Below are 24,805 nucleotides of genomic sequence, written 5' to 3' on the forward strand. Positions count from 1 at the left end.
CTATCCGGAAAATAAGTCATATGTAAACTAGATCATCATATGTATTTCAGTATTTGTAGTTGGCATTTCCAAAAATGAAAAAGAAAATTGAATAAATCAGTAACTATTCCACTGTTGATGTCATCATTATGGGTAAGAGTTAAAACATGTTTGTAAAAGTCCTGTAAAAGAGAAACTAACCAAACACCCTGTCCTAATCAAACGTTAATGTTCAAATGTACCAATTGTTACTTTTTTCCCTGCAAGACTTCATCAGAATAATAATATTAGAATATCCTGTTTTTGAAATCCCTTTGAGATATATGTTTTTATTGGAATCAAATTTTGAAAATACATATGTCTAATCCAATCGATTGTTAATCGAACAACCTCTTGTTGGTATTGGAATATGAATATGTTGTTACTTGTCATATTGGTTGATGGGGTTTTAATAGCTTTCATTTATAGTTTCTTTCTCAACTTTCTTTCTTATTGGGATTTCTTTTTTCTTTTTTCTTTGCTCTTTAGTGTTTTGTTTTCCTATTTATATATATTGTTGTCCCTTTTTCTTTCTTTCCTCCCCAGATTAGATAATTAATTTTACCTATTTCCATTCTTGAGAAATTTTGACTCTTCTTTTGAATATATTAGTGAAAATTTTATGTAGACTAAATTATAGATAGATTTTTTTAAGCCATGACTATTTTTAGTTGAAAGATTAAAATTTAACAAAAACTAGTAAACATACTTATTACCTTATAAGAAAATGGAGTACTCACAGTTTATATCTTATGTAGACTAAATTAAGATAAGATTATTTTGTATCAAGTCATTTTCTATAATTTCTCCAACCTCAACCACATTCATCATAGAAAGAAGAATAATAAAATGATACTGAACATGTCAAGAAAAGTTTGAAATCTCTTGCTAAGGAGTATCGTTAGTCTAATCATTTGGGTGATATTAGTGAATCTCTCTAAGACCAAACCATATAAACTCGAAAGTTTCTGAGTTCGATTCTCATTGGAAGCAATACTCTTGTAGTCATGCACTAGGTTTTGACCTAACTTACCTTGTCGTCGGTGATGAACTTTTGTGCACATAGAAAAAAAATTACACATGATTACCTTATTAATTTATGGAATATTACTCGAGTTTTTTACCAATATAACACTGTCAGACTTAATATTTCCCAATATAACACTGACATGAAAATATTTTCCAATATAGCACTACACTCCATCTTTACAACTTTTATACGATCACGCCATCACGGATGGCGTGAACAATATCAAAATATCAATCACGATTGGATTTTAAATAGTCACGCCAACAAAGTTGGCGTGATCTATACATACATATATATGTTTGTGTGTCTATATATATATATATATATCTTAATGCATGTATGTGTGTGTGTATATATACATGTAATATATATGTGTACATGAATTCTTCTATGTGGACTAAAAGTGTGGATCAACTTTGTGACTTGTTTTTCAACTATAGATATGGTGGGTCCCATAATAAATATATGACCCCTACTTATGTTGTGCTTTATCATATCTATATACATACATACATATAGAATAATTATTCTATGTGAACCAAGAGTATGAACCAACTTTGTGAACTTCAAATCCAATGGTTGTAATAAAACAAGACAAAAGTGGGGACCATAAATTTTATGTGGGACCCATCAAATTTATGGTTGAAAAGTAGGTTTACAAAGTTGATTCACACTTTTGGTTCACACAGGAGAATTTATGGACTTGTTTTTCAACCATAGATGTGGTGGGTCCCATAATAAATGTGTGACACCCACTTTTGTTGTGCTTTATTACAACCATTGGATTTTGGTTCATAAAATTAGTCCACACTTTTTGATTCACATAGGAGAATTCTTGTATATATATGTATATATGTATGTATGTATATAGATGTATATATATATATATGTATGTATGTAGATGTATGTGTGTGTATATATACACACACATATATAAACACATATATGTGTTTATTTTGTTCGTTCACGCCACTTCGAGTGGCGTGAATGAACAAAAATTACTTTCACGCCATATATAATGGCGTGAACCAAAAATTGCATCAGTCACTTCATTCTCAATGGCGTGACTAATGTAAAATAGTATGATGACGTGATTGTATAAAAATTGTAAAGAACACGTCATTCTGAATGGCGTGTAGTGTTATATTGGGAAATATTTTCATCCCTGTGTTATATTGGGAAATATTAAGTCTGACAGTGTTATATTGGTAAAAAACTCATATTACTCACTGTTTTTACATATAACACCTCGACCACATCCATATATCATAGAAAGAAAAAAAAGTTAATATATATGATGATGGAAATATATATAAATCAAGAGAAGTTTGGAATCTCTTGCCTACATATCAATATCAAATCAACTGTACTGAGATGAAGTGAACTTCAGAGAACAAAATCAAAACCCCACACCATGACAAATCAAAAGGACTTCCTACCCCAGCAGCAGCAGGTTCAGGAATCTATTGGCATTATCAAACCCCAGAGAGATAATAACAAGAATGGGGTCTCAACATATTGTTTGTGTACTTTTGTGGAGAAAAGTTGGAGGGCAAGAACCATTTCTTAATTGGTTCTCTTTTATTCTTACTTTGACAAGAAAAACAAAACCCCACTTCCATTTTTAACTACTTCTCTCCACAAAAGCAACTTCCAACTATAGCACTTCTTTGACCTCAAAATTGGGAGTGGGTTTAGCAAAAGATTGAAGCTTCTTTTAAATCACTCAATGACATGTATACACATGTCCATTTGTGTATATAAAAATATTTACTTTTGGGTTCTTTAATTTCATGGTGAAATCATTTGTGCCTCTCACCACCCCCAACATGTCTTTCAATTTGGAATGTTGTAATTAGCTCCCCTAAACCCTATCTAGTGTAGCTTAGATTTAATAATATTAATTTAAGCTTATTTAAATGTGACCTTGTTGGCACTAATGCATGCAATGATGATGACTTAGTATGGAGCATCGAAAGACTTCTTTAGACTCTGAGCAACGTTCTGGTGGAGACGCGTTTAATTTGACCCAATTTACCCAGTCTTCAAGTGTGAAACTTTTGTACGTGTGGATCTGATGGTCTGAGTTTAGTCTCATATCGAGTGTCCAAAAGATAAATTTGTATGATATCTTTCTCCATCGGTTAAAAAAATAAAAGAAACCTTCATTAGGGCTCAAAACACATTATTAAATAGGGTGAAGCTGCCTCATTAATTCCATGATTTCTGCCACTAGCTCAATTATTGTTATTTGCTATTTATATCACTATGATATTATTTTATTTTATTTTCTAAAATTTTTTGACTATTTAATCCCACTTGTGTCATCTCAAATGTAATTATCATCTCAGAAAATGTAAATCAAGTGCACTAATTAATTCCTATTATAAACTAACACTAATGGTATCAAATCCTTTTGTTATGGAGGCAATCCAAAGCATCTTGTGATGATGTCCATAGGAATACAAAACAGTGTTTTTTAAAGAGGGGGGCAAATGAAAATAACACATAAACAGTGTTCATGAGACTAACCACAAACCATAATTTTACAATGAGAATTGACTTTTTTTTATCATCTTTCTAATTTTCCTATAACATATTTCTTAGCAAATTCAATATTATATTTCAATATGACTTTTGATCAAGTATTATTCACCATTTCTTTTTTGATTCAAGGGAAATTGAGAGGGATAGAACTTAAACCCACACTCAAGTGAGTGGACCGTCCCTTACATGCTAATCATTTGCCGTTCAACGCCGGCTGGTTTGCAAGTATTATTCACCATTGAATGAGGAATTAAAGGTAATCCCTAAGCAATGCTTTTGCTAGGAATTATTATGTCAACAAATTCTGCCCTTAAATTCCAAGGAAGAAAATAATCACAGCCATTAACTTTGAATGCTATTTTTAATTATATTAAGATTCTTTCTTGAAGTTGCTTTCACGTAACTAGTTCTATCAAGTTGGGTAGGCCAATGTGAATAACACAATGGCTATAAATCAATTCAAAGGGGGAAAAAAAAAAGAATATTGAAGCTAACCCTAGCTACTTGATTTGATATCTCATTGCGTGAAAGTTTATGCAAACAAAAGTGGAGGCTTTAAGTATAATTCTTGCCCTCAAGTAGTCCCAATGTAGGTATTTTTCCTACCAGTCTCTTCCAAGTTCGTTGTTTTTGATGCCAATTTAAGTATGTACATGTGTGCTCAAATTCTTTAATTTGTGTCTTCATGGTTTCTTGTTCCAGATTGTTCCTGTAGCACTCGACTCGAGTGGGTACGGCCATAAGCATATGGACTGTCTGTCAAGTTTTATGATATTGAAAAAGCTATCGAGTGACGGAATGACTCAGTGCTCTAATTCTTACGTCGCCAATGAGAAAAAGTAAAAGTGCAAACAAATCCATGTGGACTAGCATGAATTTATCTAAAACAGACAATATTCATTAGGTCTAGAGAGGGGCGAACTGTTACAGTTCCTGTTGCTTATTCATGTTTTCATGTTAGGCAAATGCACCATCCCCATGATTCTTTAGATTTCTCGGTTTGGATCTGTTTGCCCAAATTAGGCCTCCAGTTTCATAGAAACATACACACATACCATAAAAACACATGAAATCATGTGCTCCAAAAATTGCATATAAATTAATTTGAGTTTCTGGGCCCATATATGCTTGTCATGTCCTAAAATTAGATCCCATTTTACATATGCCATTCAGTCTTGGATCCTCTTGGCATTGGGAATTCAAAGATTCTTAACTTTCTTTATGCTCAAAAGATTCTTAATTTTTCAATTATTCATTATATATGTTTCTTTTGGCTGATTCTTTGATAAAGGCACTCATAACAACTCGGCGACAGTCTAAATGATTATCTCTTCAAACTTTAAGCATAAAGAATTTCGTTCGAGCTCAGTAGTTGGATCCTAAAAAGTAAGGCACTCATGTATCCAATTACTACTTGTTATGAATCCATCTAGCATAAATGCTTTGACAATCATGATTATTGAGAATATGAATTGCAGGAGATGATGTCAATTGATGGGATAGGAAACAAAATGGAAAGTTACATTAGGGTCCAGCAGGAATTGATTATTTTTGGCTTCCAAACAAGATTTGATCAAAGATAGGGCTTCTCTAGTTCTCTCCTCTGTTGCACTTAGTGCTTCTCCATAGCTATTTTCCACTTGATGTTAAGTCCACTTTTTGGTTACAGGAACAGAATATGCTGAGAAATTGTGTGAAGGCAATGAACTGCAGCCTTTCCCCACAAATGGGTTGGATGACCTAATTTAGGTTTTTTGTCGAGTAGTGATGAGAAAGGAAATGTCCAAATCATGCATATAGTGGTCCACCGCCCACCTATCTATAATGAGTCTGCTAGGTATAGAACTTGAGGGGCCTCCCTGAGATGGACATATATATATATATATTGTCTTTCAGTCACACCTCTTTCAACTTTCAAGCATTATTTCTCTATATCCAATTAGAAAGAAAGTAAAAATCAAGTGAAATGACATTTTTTGTTTTTTTTTTTCAACCGCCCGCCCCATCTCTAGCCCAATGAATATTGTCCGTTTTAGACCAATCGACACTAGTCCGCATGATTTTGTTCTCCTACACCCTTTGACACAGAAAATGCTTTCACTAGATTAGGAGATTTGACCTATTATATTCTACAGCGATGTGGGATTTAGAACATTGAACCTCTTTTATCACTCGATAGCTCAACAGGCACCATCAAGCTCCTATTGCCCTATGTTTGATCTTGCATACCCATTTCGATCAACAACTTTCTTCCCAGCAGGTAGTATCACAACTTCCCAAGTGTTGTTGGCTATGAGAGCTTCTATCCCTTCATTCATAGCCCGTCTCCATTCCTTTTGTTCAACTATAAGATTAAAACTCACTGCCTCTTATGTTCATGAGAAAAATTGTCATAGCTTAAGATAAAAGCAAATATCTCGAAAGATTCCATGTAAAATCTGAGCAACTTAATGGAAAAAATAATAAATTTTCTTTTCCAGCAAACTTTGAGTAGCCATGCGAGCTTCCAAAGGGACACCATTGATTAAATAAATATTTTCTTCACCTTTATCATCTGTTAACATATACATGCTACTTGCAAACGATAGATTACAACTGCTCCACGAATCGAAACCGAAAAAATATTGCAGCATCTCCATATCAATAAAGGGATTGGGAACAATGAAAAAGTCCCTAAGAAGTTCAATCAATACAAAACTGAGACCAGAGGTAGTAGCAGGAAGACTCCTCTACAGGCGAAGAATGGTCCGAAGCGTATCACATAGATTTTGAATGGTCTGTTCCTCTTGTGTTGCTTGCAACTCCTGGAGCGGCATCTCTTCATAACATCTGCAAGAAAACCAAAGCACGGGGGTTAAAGGCATATTGATGCTAATTTGAAGACGGGTTGGGGACAGACAAGCTAGAGCCTAATATGAAATGTACCACTAATCAAGTCCCACATCTAAAGAGCAAGAACCTTAAATCAGATACAAGGAGTCAAATGAATTCTGCGACAATGCACTAGGACAATATAATGCATAATAGCTCCGGTCACTTACAAGTAAAATGCTAAAAAAGGTAATACAACAAACTTCTAAGTCTTACGTTTTATGGTGAGCTAAAGCCTGTGCCAGATTCAATAATGTTGAGCTTGAAGTGAGTCTGTTGTAAACACTTGGAGGAAGAGGAATCTGCAAAATGCCAAATGGACAAGAAACAAAAATAAATGGTTGAGATACACACACACATACACACAGTAAAACATTAAGATAACCTCATTTTGTCCTCTTCGGCCCTTTCTGGACTGCCCATCGCCACTAAAAAGCTCCTGTAATGCTTCTGACGCTAAGGCTCCATTATTGTCTTGCTGCAAACCTCCAAGCACGTTGTCTGACAAAAGAGCGATGGGGGATATATCGGTTGCCCTCAAGAATGGAATGGGTACAGTATTACCAGCGGCATATATGGACCAAAGCTGCAAAAACAAGGTCCAAGTGAGCAGAACAGAAGTCTATAAATCACAATTTGCACCAAATAAATAAATAATTGAAACCCTAGAGCAACATTGTCTTGGGCAGTTTTAGAACATTTTTAATAGCATACGACATCTATGCTAATTATTTGAGGTGAATGTACGATGAATGAAAATAACCTTGTCCTGCAGTGCAAAAGCTTTTCGGTTGACAGTTTCCTTCTTCAAGGTGCCAGCGGTCATGTTGCTGCCACTTCCAACTTGTGATTTAGAAATGCTCTCTTCCTTAAGAATCTGCTGAGAGGAGCCAGATAACGGAGAAGTTGCCCGTATGGTGTGCCCAACAGGATGATGTTCTCCAACCAAAACGGTGTTTACAGCAATGGCTCCAGTATTATCCAGCCTAAAATAATTAATGTAATGATTAGCTGCAATTCCAATTTCATTGGCTTATGTTGATTACAATGAGCATCATAAGCCAAAATAAACAATGACAATAAGCCAATTGAGCAAGTTCCCAATCTCTGGCAACATTCATATATGCCAAAAGTTTTCTTCTACCAAGTATTCTAAATAATCTTTTTTTTTTTTGCCTCTGTAACCAAAAAGATGGAAAAAGATCCCCACACGACCTTGACAAGAAAAAAGAAGAGGAAATTACTGGGAATCAGCTGATTTGAGCCCCAATCCAGAAGGCACTTTAACATGCAGAAGAGGTGAGGGTTCCTTAGCATTGGAAAACTGAGATCGAGAGGCTATTTCATCAGTCTCATGTCCATCATGAACTATTACAGTCCCAAAGTCACCTCCTATTTAACATAGATATCAGATAAATCAGAAAGGCATGAAGCATATAAATTATTTTTTCTCTGATCCAAAGACGAATATGTTTAATAAGAAAACAGGCATGCATAGAGTCATCTTCGTAGCCAGGTAAAAACTGAAATTAGTGTTCCCACTATAATAATTGCAATCTGCCATTAAAAGAAGGATCACAGAAATGTTCCCTTTTATCATTCCTTGGTCAACAAAAAATTGTATTATCATACAAATCATTGGTGAGAAATAATTTCACGGTCATGCTATGCATCATCTTCCTAACACTTCCGTTCAGTACCATAAGCATTCAAAGTCTGAAAGAGATTATGATGTTAAATATGTGATATTCAGAGATAAGACGGTATCTTTCTCTCTGTGCTTCATTTATTGTTTTTAGGACGATGTCCCAGCATAAAAGAGGATAAAGCAATGTTATACATAAAAGTCATGACTATACAAGTATACATCCATTCAATGCTTTGATAGCCTAATTGAAGAGTAACCATGGGGCATAAAGATACTTCATCATTACACAGCTATGCATAAATATTCTACAAGTAGAGCAATTTAGGAAGCCAGATTGTATTCGAAGCCCAGGCCAAGCTTTATGCGAGCACATTAAAGAAACAAGAGAATTGCATTACAGATTTATCCTTGCCAATGACATAAAGATGAAATAATTTATGTTGCATTGAGGGTAGAATAACTTATTTTATCCTGTAAAGAATCCTATCTAGATTACAAGACAAATAACACAAGGAATCATGCATACCTTCTCCAGGCACTTGAGGCTTTGATGGAACTGTATCTCCATAATCCTCATTCAATTTCGGATCTATTAGTGTCTGTTCAGATAATAGATTTTAGCAGAGGAAAGTTACTTGCAGTCAGGTTAGAGAAAAGGGGTTGGGGGGAGGAAAGAGAGTCCTCGGATAGAAAGGGAGAAATCTTTTTTTACTAACCCCTAATTCAGATGGGGCTAGAATTTGAGCTTCCAGAACCATTGAGGCCCTGATTTGCCTAGCCTTTTCAATCTTCGGCAACATAGCTGAGGCTCCATTTTTGCATTTTTCAATAAATTTGTGCTACATAGAGACCACTTCGAAGTCATAATTTCAAATATTGGAATTCAACAATATAAAAAAGTCAAGTACCAAGCAAAATATGAGAAGACGATAAAAGGACTACTGCATGAATGTTTTCCCTGTCATGCAGCAGACCACATTTAGTCCCTAAAAGCCATATTATTTATTGATCATTGTCATTCCTTTGCTCATAAAAATATTAAAAGAATAAATAACACAATTCACCTTGTTACACTGCAACCAGCCTGTTTAGGATGGGCTGAATTAAACTTATTTCATGCAATCTTAGATAACCAAGAACATGGCCCTCCACAAAACACTTTTCAACTTACAATATCCTTCATACAATTGAAATATTTTAATCATCTTTTCAATTCCATGGGAAAAGTAGTAGAACATAGAGAGGCCAAAGAGTTATAAGTAGATAATAAACCTAATAAGAGAAAATAAAAAGCACTTCAATTACTCAACAAGCATTTATAAAAATAAAAAAAAAAACAGCCTTTAAGTTGGTGTCATTTCAAATGAGAGACTCCTTTATTAATAAATACTTGTGCGTAATAAAGCATAAAAGTTGGTGCACACAAAGTTCCTCAAATTGCAGGATTTCCATGTTTGAATAGACTAACAAACCTTCAGCATCTCTGCTGCAGTAGGTCGTAGACGTGGTTCTTTCGTAAGGCACTTCGCAACAAAATCATGAAACACAAGAGACCTGCAAAAAGGAAACAACAAAATCTAATCTCTCTGTAACATTTTATGCGTATATGACATGACTCATGAGCAACACATGCTATAAATATTAGCAAGAAAGAAGTATCCAAATTCCAAATATTAGCAGTAAAGAAATGGAGATGATATTAGTCTTTTGGATGTTTCCTTCAGAGAAGCTTTCCAGAACTTGGAAAAATTGATCATTCGTGTAACAGTATTTCCAGAATCAACAATCCCTACAAAAGCTTCATTATGGAAATGTAAATGGGGGCAGTGGTTAAAAGGTGTGCAACTCCTTCCTTTAAAGTTTAAGCTTTCCACCATCTAATAACCAAATTAAAGATATTAGTATATTAGTGATTTGTCTGAATGAACACAGCAGGACATGCCCTTCATAGGGGAGCAGAATCTCAAGATAAATTTGAGAGATATATTAAAATAAAAGGAAAACATAAATCATCATCATCATCATCATCATCCGAGCCTTTATCCCAAAAGTTTGGGGTCAGCTACACGAGTCTATGAGAACATCATTGGAAATCCGCCACATGTATTTGTTTTCTCCATTCATTTCTATCATGGATCATACATTCATCCACTCCTATTAAATTCATATAATTTCTTATAACTTCAAGCCATGTCTTTTTAGGTCTACCTCACCGCCTCCTACTCTCTCCTACAAAAATTATCTCATTCCTCGTCATCGCCGCACCGCTATCTCTACGTTGGACATGCCCATACCATCTCGTAACTTATCTTCAATAGGTGCTACTCCTACCTTATATCTAATAATCTCATTTCGTATCCTATCTTTCCTAGTGTGACCACACGTCCAACGAAGCATTCGCATTTCTACTACATGCATTTTTTGGATATGTTGTCTCTTGATAGCCCAACAATCGGAACCCTACATCATTGCAGGGCGAATAGCTGACCTATAGAATTTTCCCTTCAACTTTAAGGGAATTCTCCGGTCGCTTAACACCCCGAATGCACTCTTCCACTTATTCCACCCGTTTTTAATCCTATTAACTATATCATCACCTATGTCACCATCTTCTTGGGAAATCGATCCAAGATATAAAAGGAAAACATAAATAATCAAAAGAAAGAAAGAAAAGAATGTCAACAAACCCCAATCAAGTTTAAAAAAATGACATAAAATGCAGTACAAGGTAGGTTTTTTATCATTAGAGAATGATAAACAAAGACATTAAGACATAAAGGGAAGAAACAAAAAAAAAATAAAGAGAATAAAAGAAAAGGTAGTCATTTCATTTCTGTTAATTGATTAGGAAAAAAAAAAAAAAAACATTGTACACAACATTGTGGAGAAACAGTGGAATTTATGAGGAGAGACCAAGAAGAGAGTTAGATTGACATACAAAAAAGCTACTAACATGATGTATGATAAAAATGATTCTTTCAAAACCAAATGACAGAATAGCTGCAGTAACCTCCATAAAGAGACTTCATAAATTTTTTTTAAAAAAAAACACTATGAAGGGAGAATATTGGAAGCTATGAAGCACAAAATAGCAGGTTGCAATGACAATAACAGATTTGATTGAGATAAACTACCAGTTAGATAGTCCTGGTGTAATGAAATTAATTCATGCCAAATGCTTAAGTATAAGCACTACACAGACAAGTGGAAGGCCCAATAGAAATTGGAATAATCATGCAGCAAGATGGTGTTAAATAACAACCTGCAACTCATGCAGCAAAACTACACAACTAACAAGAGAACCCCAGGAGTTAAGTAATGGTTCTTCCGGTTTTTATTTTTGCTTGCAGGTTAATGTTGTGATACTTCTATTTAACAATGTGGTGGCAAATGTTGGAAAAAAGATAAACAAACCATTTTTCCTTATCCTCAAGCATCGGAGCTGGTTCAGCGGATATCATGAACAAAACCTAACAGAGGCAATAAATGTCAGATGAAGCCGATATTCAATAAAACATAGAAAGAGGTTAAGTAACTCCTAGGCATCGATATACAAATTTTTCACACACTGAAAATCACATGAGCATAGAGATGTCATCATAAAACTAGACAGTCCCCGAAAGCTTCCAAGAAACTTTCTGATTCAACTCCTGATGCCAAACTTTCAAAAGAACTTCCCATGGCACAAGTAATAACAAGCCCTATCTTCTAGAAGCAAATCTTGATATATAATTTACATGCGGAATTCACATAAAATTGAAGAGCAATAGTGCAGGTGTGAGATTACTTATTGGCCAATATTAAACAAAAAGAATTTTGTTTAAAAAGTTAAACAACTTCTTGCACAAGGCTCCCGCAATGGGCGGGGTCGGGGATACCTTACCCCCACATAAAAAGATGTACGCAAACCACTACGTTGCACCCCTACAAGTTTACCACTGGGCCACTGCCACATGCTCATAAGAGATAAGACGTGTGATTTTTAATTAATAATATAATCAGCCTTCCTAAATCATAGCTGACTACAGAATCATAATTAAGGCAAAGACAGGGGTGTAGCCATAGAGCTCATACCAAATGTAAAGGTTATATCACCTTGGAGGCTCATCTCCCAAACTCTTAACACGTTTCAAAAAAATCATTAATTGCCACCAATGCTCATTTTCATTAAAATCATTTCAACATTTCAGAGAGTACTTACTAGTAATTAAAGGAACAAGATAAAAAACGCTTTAACTTAATGCACTCACTCTCATTGGGTGCACAGTTGCTCTTGGAGGAAGGCCCTGAAAAATAAAAAATAAAAACACAATGCAATGCAACAGCAAGAAACATCAGGATAAAATCTTCTACGAGAGACACTATAGTGATGAGTGAACAGCTGAATGGATGTTCAATAATATTCATTAAGCTGAGAATTTACAAGCATATTAATCAAATGGTCATTAAAGGACGTAAACCAAATACAGTCGAGCTATTATGCTAAAAATTTGCAGCATTTTGTTTTCACAATATATGGTCCAGCACACAAGCTCCCTGAGAGAACCCAACAACTTACAGGTACTTTGAGGGGGGGGGGGGAAGACAACTGCAACACTCACTATTTTGTTTTGCTATTCAAAAAAAAATGTATATTCAAGAGACCTGTAGGCACTGAAGAAAAATACCTCAGCCATCTCAATGGCAGACACACCAAGAGCCCATACGTCAACCTGTAATGGGAAATTTCATTATCTAATCCTATTATAGATAGACAGAGAGATGAGAAATTAAGAACATCACAATTCACATCTATGAAAAATAGACGGAGACATACCTTCCCATCATAACGACTTTCTTGTATAACTTCTGGAGCCATCCAATGTGGAGTGCCTATGAACTGCAAACAAAATTTGGACAGTAACATGTGTGTCATCAAAACGCCAATATATTTTTTTTAAAATGAATGAGGAAAACACTTCTCAGTTCCATACACATATATAATATCAAAGATCGGGAATGATGAATAAATGTTGCAGATGGATAAGACAACAAACATCAAAGTTCTACAATCAGCCATTCCATGATGTATAAGACAACAAAGGACTGTTGAGCTGCCAAATCAGCTTACCATTACCTAGAATCCTTAAATGCATTCATTCAAAATTCTGCGTCACAAAACGACAAAAAAATAAAAGCTATCTATTAGTTGGACAAGTAACATACTGTATTGCGCTTTGACATGGTCCTTGTAAGTTGAGCAGCAACCCCAAAATCACCTGCCCACGTCGTCATTAAGATAACCCCACACTTGAATATAGTCATTCTGCCAAAGGGAAAAAAGCATCTGGAAACACCCCTTCCCCTTTGGTAAAACCCCAGACAGAGCAATAAGATCTAAAATTTAAGATTTCTTTTGCAACAAGTATGTGATGAACATTGGTGTTTGCCAAAGAACTCTCCCACACACTTAGCTACATACCTTGTTGAATTATACTATTTTACCAAACCCTCAGTGGGAGTCCAAAAGCTTACCCAAATGGATCTGCAATCATTTATACACAAAAACTCCGAAGAAAAATCTTTGGGAAGAGCTCAGTCATAACTTCTTCAGGTTGCAAGAAACATGGAAACAACAGTGCACAGGGCTCCACAATTGATGGCAGCCTAAGACCCAAATTGTGTATAGGCTGTCCTGTGTTTGTAGTTTGAGTACATTACGTAGGCTAAAATGAAGGTACTCTACCACTAGGCTAAGATTCACCCTTACTCTGAGGTAGCAATACATTAAGAAAACATGGGCTTCATTATTGACTTCATCATCACTAAGTAGGTTTCATGTACAAAGAATATATTGGTTACGTTAAGATAACACCACGTATGGCCCACCAAAAGATGCATGATAATATGTACTCACCCAGCTTAACTTCTCCTTGTTCAGTTAGCAAGATATTACCACCTTTGATATCTCTATGGACCTTGAAAATTGTGTGCAAATAAGCTAGTCCCTGCACAAAAATGAAAGAAGTCAGTCAAATAACCTAAGTAGCTTAACACAGATCATCAATCATGACCAGCTTCGACTATAAGAGTAAAGCATATATGGTCAAACTTATATAGAGCTTAAAAACACTCAACACACACCAGAGTCTCCCATATCATTTTACAGGCAAAAACATACACACAAACGCACACGTATGAAAGCATACGTGCACACAAATGCATACATGATTAAAGCACACATACACATGCTGGCTCTCATTTTTCTGTGAATTCATTTTTCTGAATGCAAACAGGATTTTGTACTTGTCCAAGACTCCAAATGACTTTCTCAAAACAAAGACAAGCAATACAACTAAAGGAAAACCATCCCTTACAATTAATTCATTATCCACACCAGCACAAAATTGTATTCAATCATACCTTCAAAGCTTCCCTACATATATAGGCTATCTGAGGTTCCTCTAAAGGCTCTTCGGTAACGTACATCAAGTCGGCAACACTTCCACCCCCGCAGTACTCCATCACTATCTGCCACAACATATAATATTTTCATCTAACCAACCACAAATAAAGAAATATGAATAAAGCAAAATAGTTACAAGAATGAAACCTACATATTAAAATTTATTGAGCTGGTTTTTTGGAGAGATGTAATCATATTATCATAATGAATGCTTTAGGCCCTACCCACAGATATTCTTCCCCCTGGTAGCTTCCAAGGTAGCGGACAACATTAGGATGACTGCACTGCTGCAACATCTCTATCTCACCACGAATTTCTTCATATCCATCCTCCTGGATACAAACAACAGCTGTACTCATCAACAGTAGTTCAACCAATCCTATGAATTACTTAATAAGACAAGGAAAAATGAAGTCTCACCCCTTCAGATAGAGATATTATTTTAATAGCCACCATCTCTGAAGTTCTTATGTCTCTAGCCTTGTAAACAGATCCATAGGATCCTTTCCCTGCCACAACAAAGATCAAAATCATAAGTAGTAACACAAATTGCAGCTTAATTGCCTGAGCACTCGCAAAAAAATACTTCTGACTTCAAATAAAACTTTGTACGGCTCAGAAAAGTGTACCTAAATCCACTCTCTAAACAAACCTCTTCATAAACAAACAGTATTTCTTGCAGCCAATATAACTCAACGACATGCAGAACGAAGAAAGCTAATAGTTAACTTTTTCAGGAATGCAATTTACGCAACAAACTTAAACTTCACTTGGTATGAAGCCTGAAAAGCCAGTCAAACATAACAAAAATCCACAAGAAAAATTCTCACTCGAGTATGCATAAATCAACTCAGGTTCAACAGACTAATAAGATGCGGCACATGAAAATAAACTCACCAAGTTCATTGAGCAATTCGTACTTGGTGTTAGGATCTTCCCTGGTGATACTCTCTGGAATTGAACTGGAAGACATCTTACTCGTCAACTGTTGCTTCTGCTTCGCGTCCTCTCCCTGGGACGAGGATGAGCTACTCCTCTTCTTCTGCCGCCTCCCAATCCCATACTCCCCCATCGCCTGCATACTCGCCACTGCCATTCCCATTGTCGAACCACCACCAGTACTGGTCCTCGACACTACGGTCCCGCTAACAGAGTCTCTCTCGCTCGCCTTCAATGTGGATCTCGCGAAAAATGTCCCAAAGCCCTCCCCTTCACCACTGTCATTATCACCACCGTCCATCATGGCATACGGAGAGCCACGAGGCTTCCTCAATTCCGCCATTGATGATGGAGAAAACGATGACGGAGACAGGTTTTTCCCGTAACTGCGATTGCGGCCGCGGTCAGTTTTGACGATCATGGTACCGAATTCTCCAGCGTCGTCGTAGTCATCATCGAGGAGGGAACCTCCACCAAAGTCCTTCGGAAGGCGTTTAAGGAGGGGAGGAAGAGAATCATCTTCTTCGTCCACGTTGTCGATGTCATTCCGGGAGTCTCCTTTGAATATTGTCGTGGCGTAAATGTTGTCATCGTCTTTGTCGCGAGAGGATGCGTTTCGAAAGGTTCTTTGTTCGACTTCAGAAACGTATTCTTCGTCGTCGTCGTCGTCGTCGTCGTCGTGGATCACAACTGTAGAGTAGAGTTCGGATTTGGTTGGGGGTCTTCGGGTCCGGCTAGAAGTGGGCGGGCGATCCATTCCCAAGACAGTAGACCGAGCTCCAGCTCGAGTATGGCCGTTACAGAGCAAGTAAAAATTTGTCCACCTGTAATGGAGATGATGGAACATGTCTGGCTGTCTGTGACCCTTAATCCCGGACCGACTTACCAGAGCCCACGTGAAAAAAGCCCATCCTTAAAATTTTGAAGCCCAAAATGCTCTGGGCTTCAACAATACAAGGTCCATACATGGCAGTGAATAACTAAATGCACCGGATAAACCGGCCGACCCTTCTATTTGTCTAAAACGTTGACGTTTTTGACAAATCAGAAGCCCTGAGCCCTTGACACCCTCCCGCACGGCCGCACCCCCGTTGATCACTTCTCTTCATCTCTGTCTCTATGATTCGCTTCTTGGCGAATCTCTCTTCCGCTGCTGTCGCTGTCAAGCACGATCACCTCCACCTGTCAAGGCTCAAGCAGGATCACCTTTCACGCCGTTCCCACCACTTGTGAAGGCGTGAAGCCCGATCACCGCTGAACTCTCCCGCCCACCAGCACCTGTCAAGGTATTCGATTTGCTATTGAAATGTTTTTGCAAATCAGAGCTCCCGTCAAATTTATACGAAGTGCTTGTGAAAATGTTTATGATGATTTATGTTTCGCTTCAACAATCCTAAATTGTTTCCCACTTTCCTTAATGCATGGTCTGCTTATGTTACAGCAAATGTTACTTTTCACTCGGTTTCATAGGATCTTATGTTAAGATGGTGCATGGGTTTGGTTTTAGTGATGAATTTCGTTGATTTCTGGTTTTGGCTTGGTTAGATTTTTGCATAACTAGGATATAAGCACCATGATAGAAGTTGCTCGCGTCCGGCTGAACGGGTGGCAGCAAGCTGCCGTTGCACTTGGTTCAGCGGTTGGTGCATTGCTAGACCCACGTAGAGCAGACTTGATAGCAGCCCTTGGAGAGACAACTGGGAAACCTGCTTTCGAAAGAGTTCTTGAGAGGATGAAGAGGAGTCCAGAAGGCAGAGTAAGTCTCGTTCGACTTCGTTCAGAAAACTTTCAATCCCTCCCTCTTGGTATTCAATACTTTCGTTGAAGACATGAAGTATTCATACGGATTTTAAATGATTGATGATTAAATCTTCTGATTTCATTAACATAGACTGTTGGCTTGATTTTTTATTATGCTTTGAGTTATTGTTTTCCCTGAACAATTTAGATAATTGCCTTTGTTGACGTGAAAATTGTATAAAAATGAGTGATTACTGATTAATGATGCAGTTAGCAGTATAATATGCTTATAATTGGTGTATTTCCCACAAGACTATAAAAGGAGCTAGATATGAAGCTTATTACAACCTGTGTAACAATGTGGAGATAAAGTGCAAGGAAAGTGATATTTTTAAACTTATGATTTGCGAGAGAGGGAAATATCAGATTTGATAATGTGTAGAAGGATGGTCAAAGTTGAGGAAGAAGTTTACTTTGATTAATTGTTAGTGAAGAGGAAGAAGTCTATTCTTTACCTTATTTTATTGTTTGATATATCATTGATGAAGTTTGTAAGGACAGGCATTTCATGTGCAAGAGAGATGGTGGTCATAGTAGTTATGTACTCTTTTGGTATTGTTCATTTTTTTTTTCAATTTTTTTCAAATCCTTTGATTGCAATTGGTCATGTGGTTCAAATGGGAGCTCACATTGTTGATGAGCTGTATAAGGGGAAAGGACTGGAGCAGGAACATGGTAGGACATTATAATTTAGTAAATGTAGTTGATAGGGATGTGTAGATCCTTTGATCAAGAACATTGAATTGTTCGTAATCCTGTTGTCTTTTTCTTTTTCTTGTAAGGCTAGCTTTGTTGGTTCTTGAGTCTGAAATTATTAGACTAAAGTCTCAGCCTTCAGTGTGAGTGAAATTCTTTTGCGTGCATTTTGTTTTGTATACTTTTTATTTTTCCGACCCAAAAATTAATTTTTAAAAAGGAAGAACCTTTAATGTTGAAGAAGAGTTATCTGTGAAAGATTAAGATGTGAAATTTAGTGCCATGTCGCATATATCAAACTTAAATGGGTTTGAAGATCCACTCTTGATTATCAAGGATAGATGGTTGTTTAACCTTTGTACTTGGTTCGACCAGAATCCTTCTCTTGATTAGTTACATTTTATTAGTGTAATGGGCATGATTTCCTAAAGATAAGTTCTTTGCTTTGTATTGGATTGGCACCAACCCCCTTGGTGCCTCTTTAATGAATTTATCTATTTTCTTCTCAAAAAAAAAATCCAAGTGTGTCTGCCCAAGGGAGCTAGACTTATCAGTCAAATTTTCATCTCCCAGGGGCGATTTCAGAAGTTTTAATGGTCTTAAAAATCTCATAATTTGTGGCCATTGAGGAGTTTTCATTGCAGCATAATGTTCTATTTGATCAAAATATGGTGAGATGATAATCGATAGATGCTAGTTTACATCGCTGCCAGAACAAACGGGTTTTCTCTTTTCACAGGCAGTACTCTTGGAGCGACCACGTGTCATAGCCTCAAAGGTGGGGCATGCATGGGATATGCCAGAAAACACATTTGGTGCCGCCTATGCAAGATTCATGGGATCCAGGAACTTCTCGCCAGACGACCGGCCACCGGTGCGGTTCATGGACACAGATGAATTGGCATATGTGGCTATGCGAGCCCGTGAGGTGCATGACTTCTGGCACACCCTTTTTGGACTCCCCACCAATTTGATTGGCGAGTCAGCCCTCAAGGTAATAGAGTTGGAGCAAATGTACCTTCCCATGTGCTTCCTATCTGTTGTGGGGGGCACAGCTCGATTTAACAATCAGCAAAGGGCGTTGTTTTTCCAGCACTACTTCCCATGGGCCATTCAGGCTGGTGTGAGGTGCACAGATCTTATGTGTGTGTATTATGAGCAGCACTTTCATGAGGATTTGGAAGATGTTCGGAGGAAATGGGGGATAATTCCTGCTCCCACTGCTCCTAAACAAAACTTTATGTAAGCAGCCTCTCTCGCTTTTGGTATTTTTGTTAATTACCATTTTGGTGTTGCTCTACTTGATAAGTAGTTTTCTGCTACCTGCAAAGACTACTTATGCATTCTATAAGTAGAAGTTGAATTTTGAAGCAGTATTGAATTGATAAATATAAATGAACAAAAAACATTTCCTACTAGAGCCATCGATTGGCTAGTATTTTTAGCTTGAGACTCTTCTCAATTCAATTTGTATTTTTGTTAGTGTCTGCATTAGTTTTCCCTTGAAGCACCCCTATTGCTCCCAGAAATAATGTAAAATCAACATTTCGCCATTTCGGAAAACCTAGCTACAGAGTTACCTCAGTTTACAAGGATTCTTTTTGTAGCTCCAACACATCTTGCATGCGCTTACATATGCTATCCTATATAGAAGGATATAATGAAACGTCGTCTATGTCCAATTTTGAATCGATCTCAAGAAATAATGACAGGATTTGAACCTGTGACATTTTGTACCCAAAACAAACGCGCTACCAAACTGCGCTACACCAGTGACATTTTGTACCTAAAACAAACGCGCTATCAAGCTGCGCTACACCCCTTTCGATTCATTTACAGTGTCGTTGTCCTAGTGAGCCTGGAGGACCATATTTATTCAAGCTTTTTGCCACATAATGGCTCAACAAGAGGAAGGAGAGACATCAATCTGTTGACAGCTTCTATAAAATGTCTAGACTTCAGATCTCAAGAACCAATTTCTACAGGAATTGAGAGGAAGTTACAGTTACCATTTACCAACTCAAGAATCCCAAGATGTCTGTGTCGCAAATATGTGTAGAATCTGAACCATGCATTAGGAAAATACAACATTAGCAACATTTTCATAATAAGGTAAAAACATAACTATGCATTAGGAAAATACAACTTTGTTCTTGATGGTGACTGAGCTCTATAATAGATGTTTGAGCCTCTAAAGTACTGCCCTTTGATTGAATAAAATCCAAACCACCACAAGCAGCATACATTATACCACATGATGCAACAACTTTCCATTGTTTATATCAAAGACGACGCATTGCCTCTTCCAAACGTCAGATTCAATGAAAATCAACAACCAATACTTCCCTTACAAATATATGATTTCATTCTTGAGATGATAGAATATCTCAGTTAGCACTACCACCACCATCACCAAAGAGGTAACCTAGAGAAGATCCACCACCAGGGGCAGCATGGACCTTGGTTGATGGTCGATCCTAACGCAAGAAAGCTCGAGTCAGTAAACATATTGGAGCACAATGAGAGAATAAAATCAAATGAACAAACACTTGCATGAATGGTTAATACAAAGTAAGCAGAAGAAAAAATTAATTTGTAAATAGATTGTTAGAAAATTAGACTCAGTAGAAGCAACATTACATATTTAACTGTCATTCAAGCTCAAATTTCCAATTAAACTTCTCAGGGAAAATTGCAGTTTCGATGTTCTATTTTTTAGTGGCAGATTTTAACTTATAACATTTTGAAATATAAAGTTATCATGAGTTCAAATCAGATTGGTCAGGCGAACTCCTGCGATAAAGTCATCTTGTGTCTTTCGTTAAGCAATTAAAAGTTTGACCTAATCCACAAATTAGCATTTGGCCTCATAATTTCTCGTGTCATCCAAACACATTTTAAAAACAACAGATTTCGAACTATAATACACAATATGGTTAAAGCAAGGAAAAAAAATATGGTTAAAGGGATGCAAATAAAAGCAACAGCGGAAAGGAAACCTAACAATAATGCATTCTACAGCGACCGCAACATGATAGAAAAGGGGCAGTAAGGAAGTTGGTTCCCTTCCTACACTACTGGGCATCCCAGACTGTAATGTTTCTTTAATGAAGTACGTATTTGGTTTCTTAAATGGTTATACCTACTGCTTTAAAAAGCTGGATGAAACACTCCAACCTGGGTGTTCAGAGAGAGATAGAGAGAGAAGAGGGAGATTGGGGTAAAACTAAATTAGTTTTGATATGGTAAATCCTAAAATACTTTTTGACCTTATCAGCTCTCTTATCAATATTCAAACGAGTTCACTGCACAACTCCTGTTCAGACTACCGATTATCATACAACAAATAGGAATTGAGGGAATGCAAGAACGAAGATGCAACAGAGCTCCACCGGGAATTAATTACAAAAAAAAAAGAGAGAGGGTCAAATCCACCTATGTATCCGGTTCAAAATAGAAGCACTGACCCTTCTCCAACCACTTCTCTAACAGCGACCGCAACATGATAGAAAAGGGGCAGTAAGGAAGTTGGTTCCCTTCCTACACTACTGGGCATCCCAGACTGTAATGTTTCTTTAATGAAGTACGTATTTGGTTTCTTAAATGGTTATACCTACTGCTTTAAAAAGCTGGATGAAACACTCCAACCTGGGTGTTCAGAGAGAGATAGAGAGAGAAGAGGGAGATTGGGGTAAAACTAAATTAGTTTTGATATGGTAAATCCTAAAACACTTTTTGACCTTATCAGCTCTCTTATCAATATTCAAACGAGTTCACTGCACAACTCCTGTTCAGACTACCGATTATCATACAACAAATAGGAATTGAGGGAATGCAAGAACGAAGATGCAACAGAGCTCCACCGGGAATTAATTACAAAAAAAAAGAGAGAGGGTCAAATCCACCTATGTATCCGGTTCAAAATAGAAGCACTGACCCTTCTCCAACCACTTCTCTAACAGAACCCCATAAATTAAATTTCCTCCAATGAAAATTTCTCATGTGAGAATTCACAAAGTGGCAAAACCATTTCCTATTATAAACCCCTTCGCCAAGCTACACAGTCTCACGTTTTTGGCCTCCAATTCCTGCCAGTAAAATCTTCCACCAACGCCACCCTGTCAACTCTTTCTCCTCAAAAGATGCGTATACCCATAAGGCCATAAGTGCTCATCCCTTATGGACAAATCCCATGCATGTGCTCCCACGATGAGGCAGACACAAGGAAGGGTAACATTGATGTAGTCTTACCCCAGCCAGGGGCAGAGACAAGGGTGGAGTGGAGCCTTGACCCAACCGAATTTTTTTGAAAATATTTATATAGTTATTTTCTCTTTACCCACACAATGTATCATTGCGCCTCACAAAGATTCGTAACTCCGCCACTCAGCCGGACATTGCAGCGAACCTGTTTATAACATTTCAACCTGTGACCCCTGAGTTGAGGTGTTCCAATTTACCAGTTACACCAGGACAAGATCACCCATAGTGCGCCACCCGCCCCCCCCCCAAATTCTCATCCTAATCACCACACCTATCTAACTCACTTTCTCAAATCTTCCTTAAGAGATTTTAGCTTTAATGCCAACGTATAGCTATGCAAGACATCCAAACAACACAAGTCCCACAGCTCCCACCAACCTTGGATTTTCTCTGCTAACCATTTACTCAAAAGGCAAATGTTAAATGAAAAATGTCCCCTGTTTGTTACTTAGCTACCCAAAAAGACAAAAAAATGATAAGAAACTAGCCTTTGAAGAATCTCATGTATAACATACAGGAGAAAAGGAACCATACAACATATATATGCTATCCTATCAACAGTATCAATAAACACCAGTAAAAACTAAATGAAAGTTACGACCTACAGAACTAAATAGGCCAGAAACCAAAAAAGAAAAACCTGCATACAAATCTCTTTATCTACCATGATTTTGTTCCACATAACCAGAACGCTTGTTGTTGTTCCCAAATTCTGCCAGATACCATGATTCTACAGAAGGTTCCCCCATTGGTATCTCACAAATTCTCTCAATGCCATCCCTGTCTTTGTTTCTTGTAACAAACCAGCTCTTCCATCCATTCCCCAAGCAAATCTTTATGCTTATCCTAACTACAAGCTATTATGAACCCTCACAGTCCAAGAAACATTCCTAAGAAAACCCTTCCCCTCCCTTTCCCAATCTAAATTCATAATTTACAGAGCATTCCCATTCTTTTATTCCCTTGCACATCTAGGGATTGCCCCTGATTTATTTTTTTTTAAATTTCTCTGTCCATCCACAACCTTCTTAGTTCTTAAGAGAAAACCCATTGACAAGAAATCAATTATAGAAACATTCCAATGCCTATAGGGGAAGGAAGGGATGGTGGTGTTAGTAGGGGGACAACATTGTTAACAATATTCAGTCTGCTGGAGGGGGGCAAAAAAACATATTTAGTCTTCATACCACCAACAACAAGCAAAAAAATTCACAAACTAAATGCTTCAACTGATAACTCACCATCTATTCCTAACAACCAATGTGAGACCATATTTCATTATTTGAAGTCCAATACTTTAATCAAATAAAAAAAACTGCTGTAGAACTGGGCAAATTATTCCTTGTAGTATCTTCATATTATACTAGCAACTAATGTGAACCTTATCCAAGTAGCAAAGGGAAACTAGCAAAATAAATCATGAACAGTTGTACCGTGAGGAAGTTGCCAGTGTTTTGACCATCAGCTCGCATATAGTTGTTTGAAGAAGTGCTATTGATACCAGCCGGGATCTGCTTGGCAACATCTACTGGTTTAGAAGGAGCAGCAGCAGGCTTAGAAAGAGGCCCGTTGTTTACAGCCTGGCCTTCGTTTATGGCCGGTTGGGGGTTTTCAGTGGCTGCTTTTGGTGCCTCTCCACTGCCAAACAGATAACCCAGTGAACTCTGTCCTCCACCACTGCTAACTCCACGGCCCATCCTCTCACACTTCTTTATAAAAACTAACAATAAGGCATTTCATCCAAAAAGAAATAATCATATAGTGGGTGTGAACAAAAGGAATTCGAAGCTCAGAACACAAAATTACAAAAAAAATAAAATTAAACAGCTAAAAGGACCTCTCAAAATGAGAGTGCATTCATCATCAAAATTGACTGTCACCTATGACGCCATGACATTCTATTCTATGTGCTGAATTTCTTGCAGTAGGCACGAAAGTCATCATTCCGTATAGAACTAACATAAAATCATCTACAATACCAAACGCCCCATAAAAATCATTCGCACCCAATTAAACCAAACTGTTCGATTAGAAGCAGCAACCAGAGAGATATCTCAATGAAATTCTTTCCACAGTCCAAATTCAAAAAACAAAGATAGAGCATGTAATTACAGTAATATTGTAACTACTTACAATTTCGCAAATTTACAAACAAATAGAATCAAACATCACAAAAACAGCACTCCAATGGTAGGAGTAGAAGCAAAGATCTAGGGCTATGGGTGGAACAGATGGATACCTGAACAAATCCGGATCAGATCTAGGGGAGGGGTGGGGAAGAGTGGTTGTACAGAAGAGGAAACAAACAGAGCAGACACGAGCAAGCAAAGTGGAGCGAGTTAAATAGGTGGCACGTTTATTAGAGTCTTTTAGAGATTCTATATTTTGGCTATTTAAATAGTATCAATTAATACTCCCTCCGTCTCATTTTAATTGTCTTCTATTCTTTTTTGGGATGTCTCAAAATAAATTATCCATTTCAATTAATTAAAACTAATTTCATCCATTTTTCTCATCTTACCCTTATTTATCCTTAAATTGAAAAGCT

At 37.1% G+C, this 24,805-nt stretch overlaps 3 protein-coding genes and 1 long non-coding RNA gene across 7 annotated transcripts; 2 read left to right on the plus strand and 2 right to left on the minus strand.

The window, feature by feature from the left end:
• Positions 1–4,098: 4,098 nt before the first annotated feature.
• LOC119990476 lies at positions 4,099–4,703 on the plus strand. The gene is made up of 2 exons (XR_005466049.1): positions 4,099–4,184; positions 4,298–4,703. It is a non-coding gene; the product is annotated as an uncharacterized LOC119990476 (long non-coding RNA).
• Positions 4,704–6,092: 1,389 nt separating this feature from the next.
• LOC119991236 (serine/threonine-protein kinase 3/4) lies at positions 6,093–16,334 on the minus strand. The gene is made up of 18 exons (XM_038837528.1): positions 15,457–16,334; positions 14,980–15,068; positions 14,784–14,891; positions 14,517–14,624; positions 14,011–14,101; positions 13,320–13,372; positions 12,931–12,993; positions 12,782–12,826; positions 12,365–12,400; positions 11,529–11,584; positions 9,587–9,668; positions 8,831–8,953; positions 8,641–8,713; positions 7,711–7,858; positions 7,230–7,452; positions 6,852–7,052; positions 6,683–6,768; positions 6,093–6,424 (listed from the first exon to the last, which is right to left on the minus strand). Exons 1-18 carry the CDS (start codon positions 16,253–16,255, stop codon positions 6,325–6,327), a joined length of 2,484 nt encoding a protein of 827 aa, XP_038693456.1. The 5' UTR covers positions 16,256–16,334; the 3' UTR covers positions 6,093–6,324.
• Positions 16,335–16,527: 193 nt separating this feature from the next.
• On the plus strand, positions 16,528–19,438 carry LOC119991223 (ubiquinone biosynthesis protein COQ4 homolog, mitochondrial). Of its 2 annotated transcripts, none has more exons than XM_038837506.1 (3): positions 16,528–16,784; positions 17,044–17,254; positions 18,734–19,438. In XM_038837506.1, the coding sequence occupies exons 2-3, from the start codon at positions 17,072–17,074 to the stop codon at positions 19,238–19,240; spliced, it is 690 nt and encodes a 229-aa protein (XP_038693434.1). In that variant the 5' UTR covers positions 16,528–16,784; positions 17,044–17,071; the 3' UTR covers positions 19,241–19,438. The 2 variants fall into 2 exon arrangements, with proteins under 2 accessions (XP_038693434.1, XP_038693435.1); XM_038837507.1 differs by having other exon boundaries at positions 17,060–17,254.
• A 608-nt stretch (positions 19,439–20,046) lies between these two features.
• LOC119991224 (protein SPIRAL1-like 2) lies at positions 20,047–24,624 on the minus strand. Of its 3 annotated transcripts, none has more exons than XM_038837508.1 (3): positions 24,497–24,624; positions 23,691–23,977; positions 20,047–20,471 (listed from the first exon to the last, which is right to left on the minus strand). In XM_038837508.1, exons 2-3 carry the CDS (start codon positions 23,952–23,954, stop codon positions 20,382–20,384), a joined length of 354 nt encoding a protein of 117 aa, XP_038693436.1. In that variant the 5' UTR covers positions 23,955–23,977; positions 24,497–24,624; the 3' UTR covers positions 20,047–20,381. The 3 variants fall into 3 exon arrangements, with proteins under 3 accessions (XP_038693436.1, XP_038693437.1, XP_038693438.1); XM_038837509.1 differs by having other exon boundaries at positions 23,691–23,966; positions 24,497–24,615; XM_038837510.1 differs by having other exon boundaries at positions 23,691–23,963; positions 24,497–24,603.
• Positions 24,625–24,805: the final 181 nt, after the last annotated feature.

The sequence above is a fragment of the Tripterygium wilfordii genome, chromosome 22 (genome assembly GCF_013401445.1).
Source record: "Tripterygium wilfordii isolate XIE 37 chromosome 22, ASM1340144v1, whole genome shotgun sequence".
NCBI classification, from domain to species: domain Eukaryota; kingdom Viridiplantae; phylum Streptophyta; class Magnoliopsida; order Celastrales; family Celastraceae; genus Tripterygium; species Tripterygium wilfordii.

Coding starts and splice junctions, on each gene's coding strand:
- LOC119991236 (XM_038837528.1), bottom strand. CDS start 16,255: ATGGATCGCCCGCCCACTTCTAGCCGGACCCGAAGACCCCCAACCAAA. Junction 11,585..12,364: donor CAACTGTGCACCCAATGAGA/GTGAGTGCATTA, acceptor TGCCTCTGTTAG/GTTTTGTTCATGATATCCGC. Junction 8,954..9,586: donor CTGCAGCAGAGATGCTGAAG/GTTTGTTAGTCT, acceptor GTCTCTATGTAG/CACAAATTTATTGAAAAATG.
- LOC119991223 (XM_038837506.1), top strand. CDS start 17,072: ATGATAGAAGTTGCTCGCGTCCGGCTGAACGGGTGGCAGCAAGCTGCC. Junction 17,255..18,733: donor AGAGGAGTCCAGAAGGCAGA/GTAAGTCTCGTT, acceptor CTCTTTTCACAG/GCAGTACTCTTGGAGCGACC.
- LOC119991224 (XM_038837508.1), bottom strand. CDS start 23,954: ATGGGCCGTGGAGTTAGCAGTGGTGGAGGACAGAGTTCACTGGGTTAT. Junction 20,472..23,690: donor ACACTGGCAACTTCCTCACG/GTACAACTGTTC, acceptor TTCTTGCGTTAG/GATCGACCATCAACCAAGGT.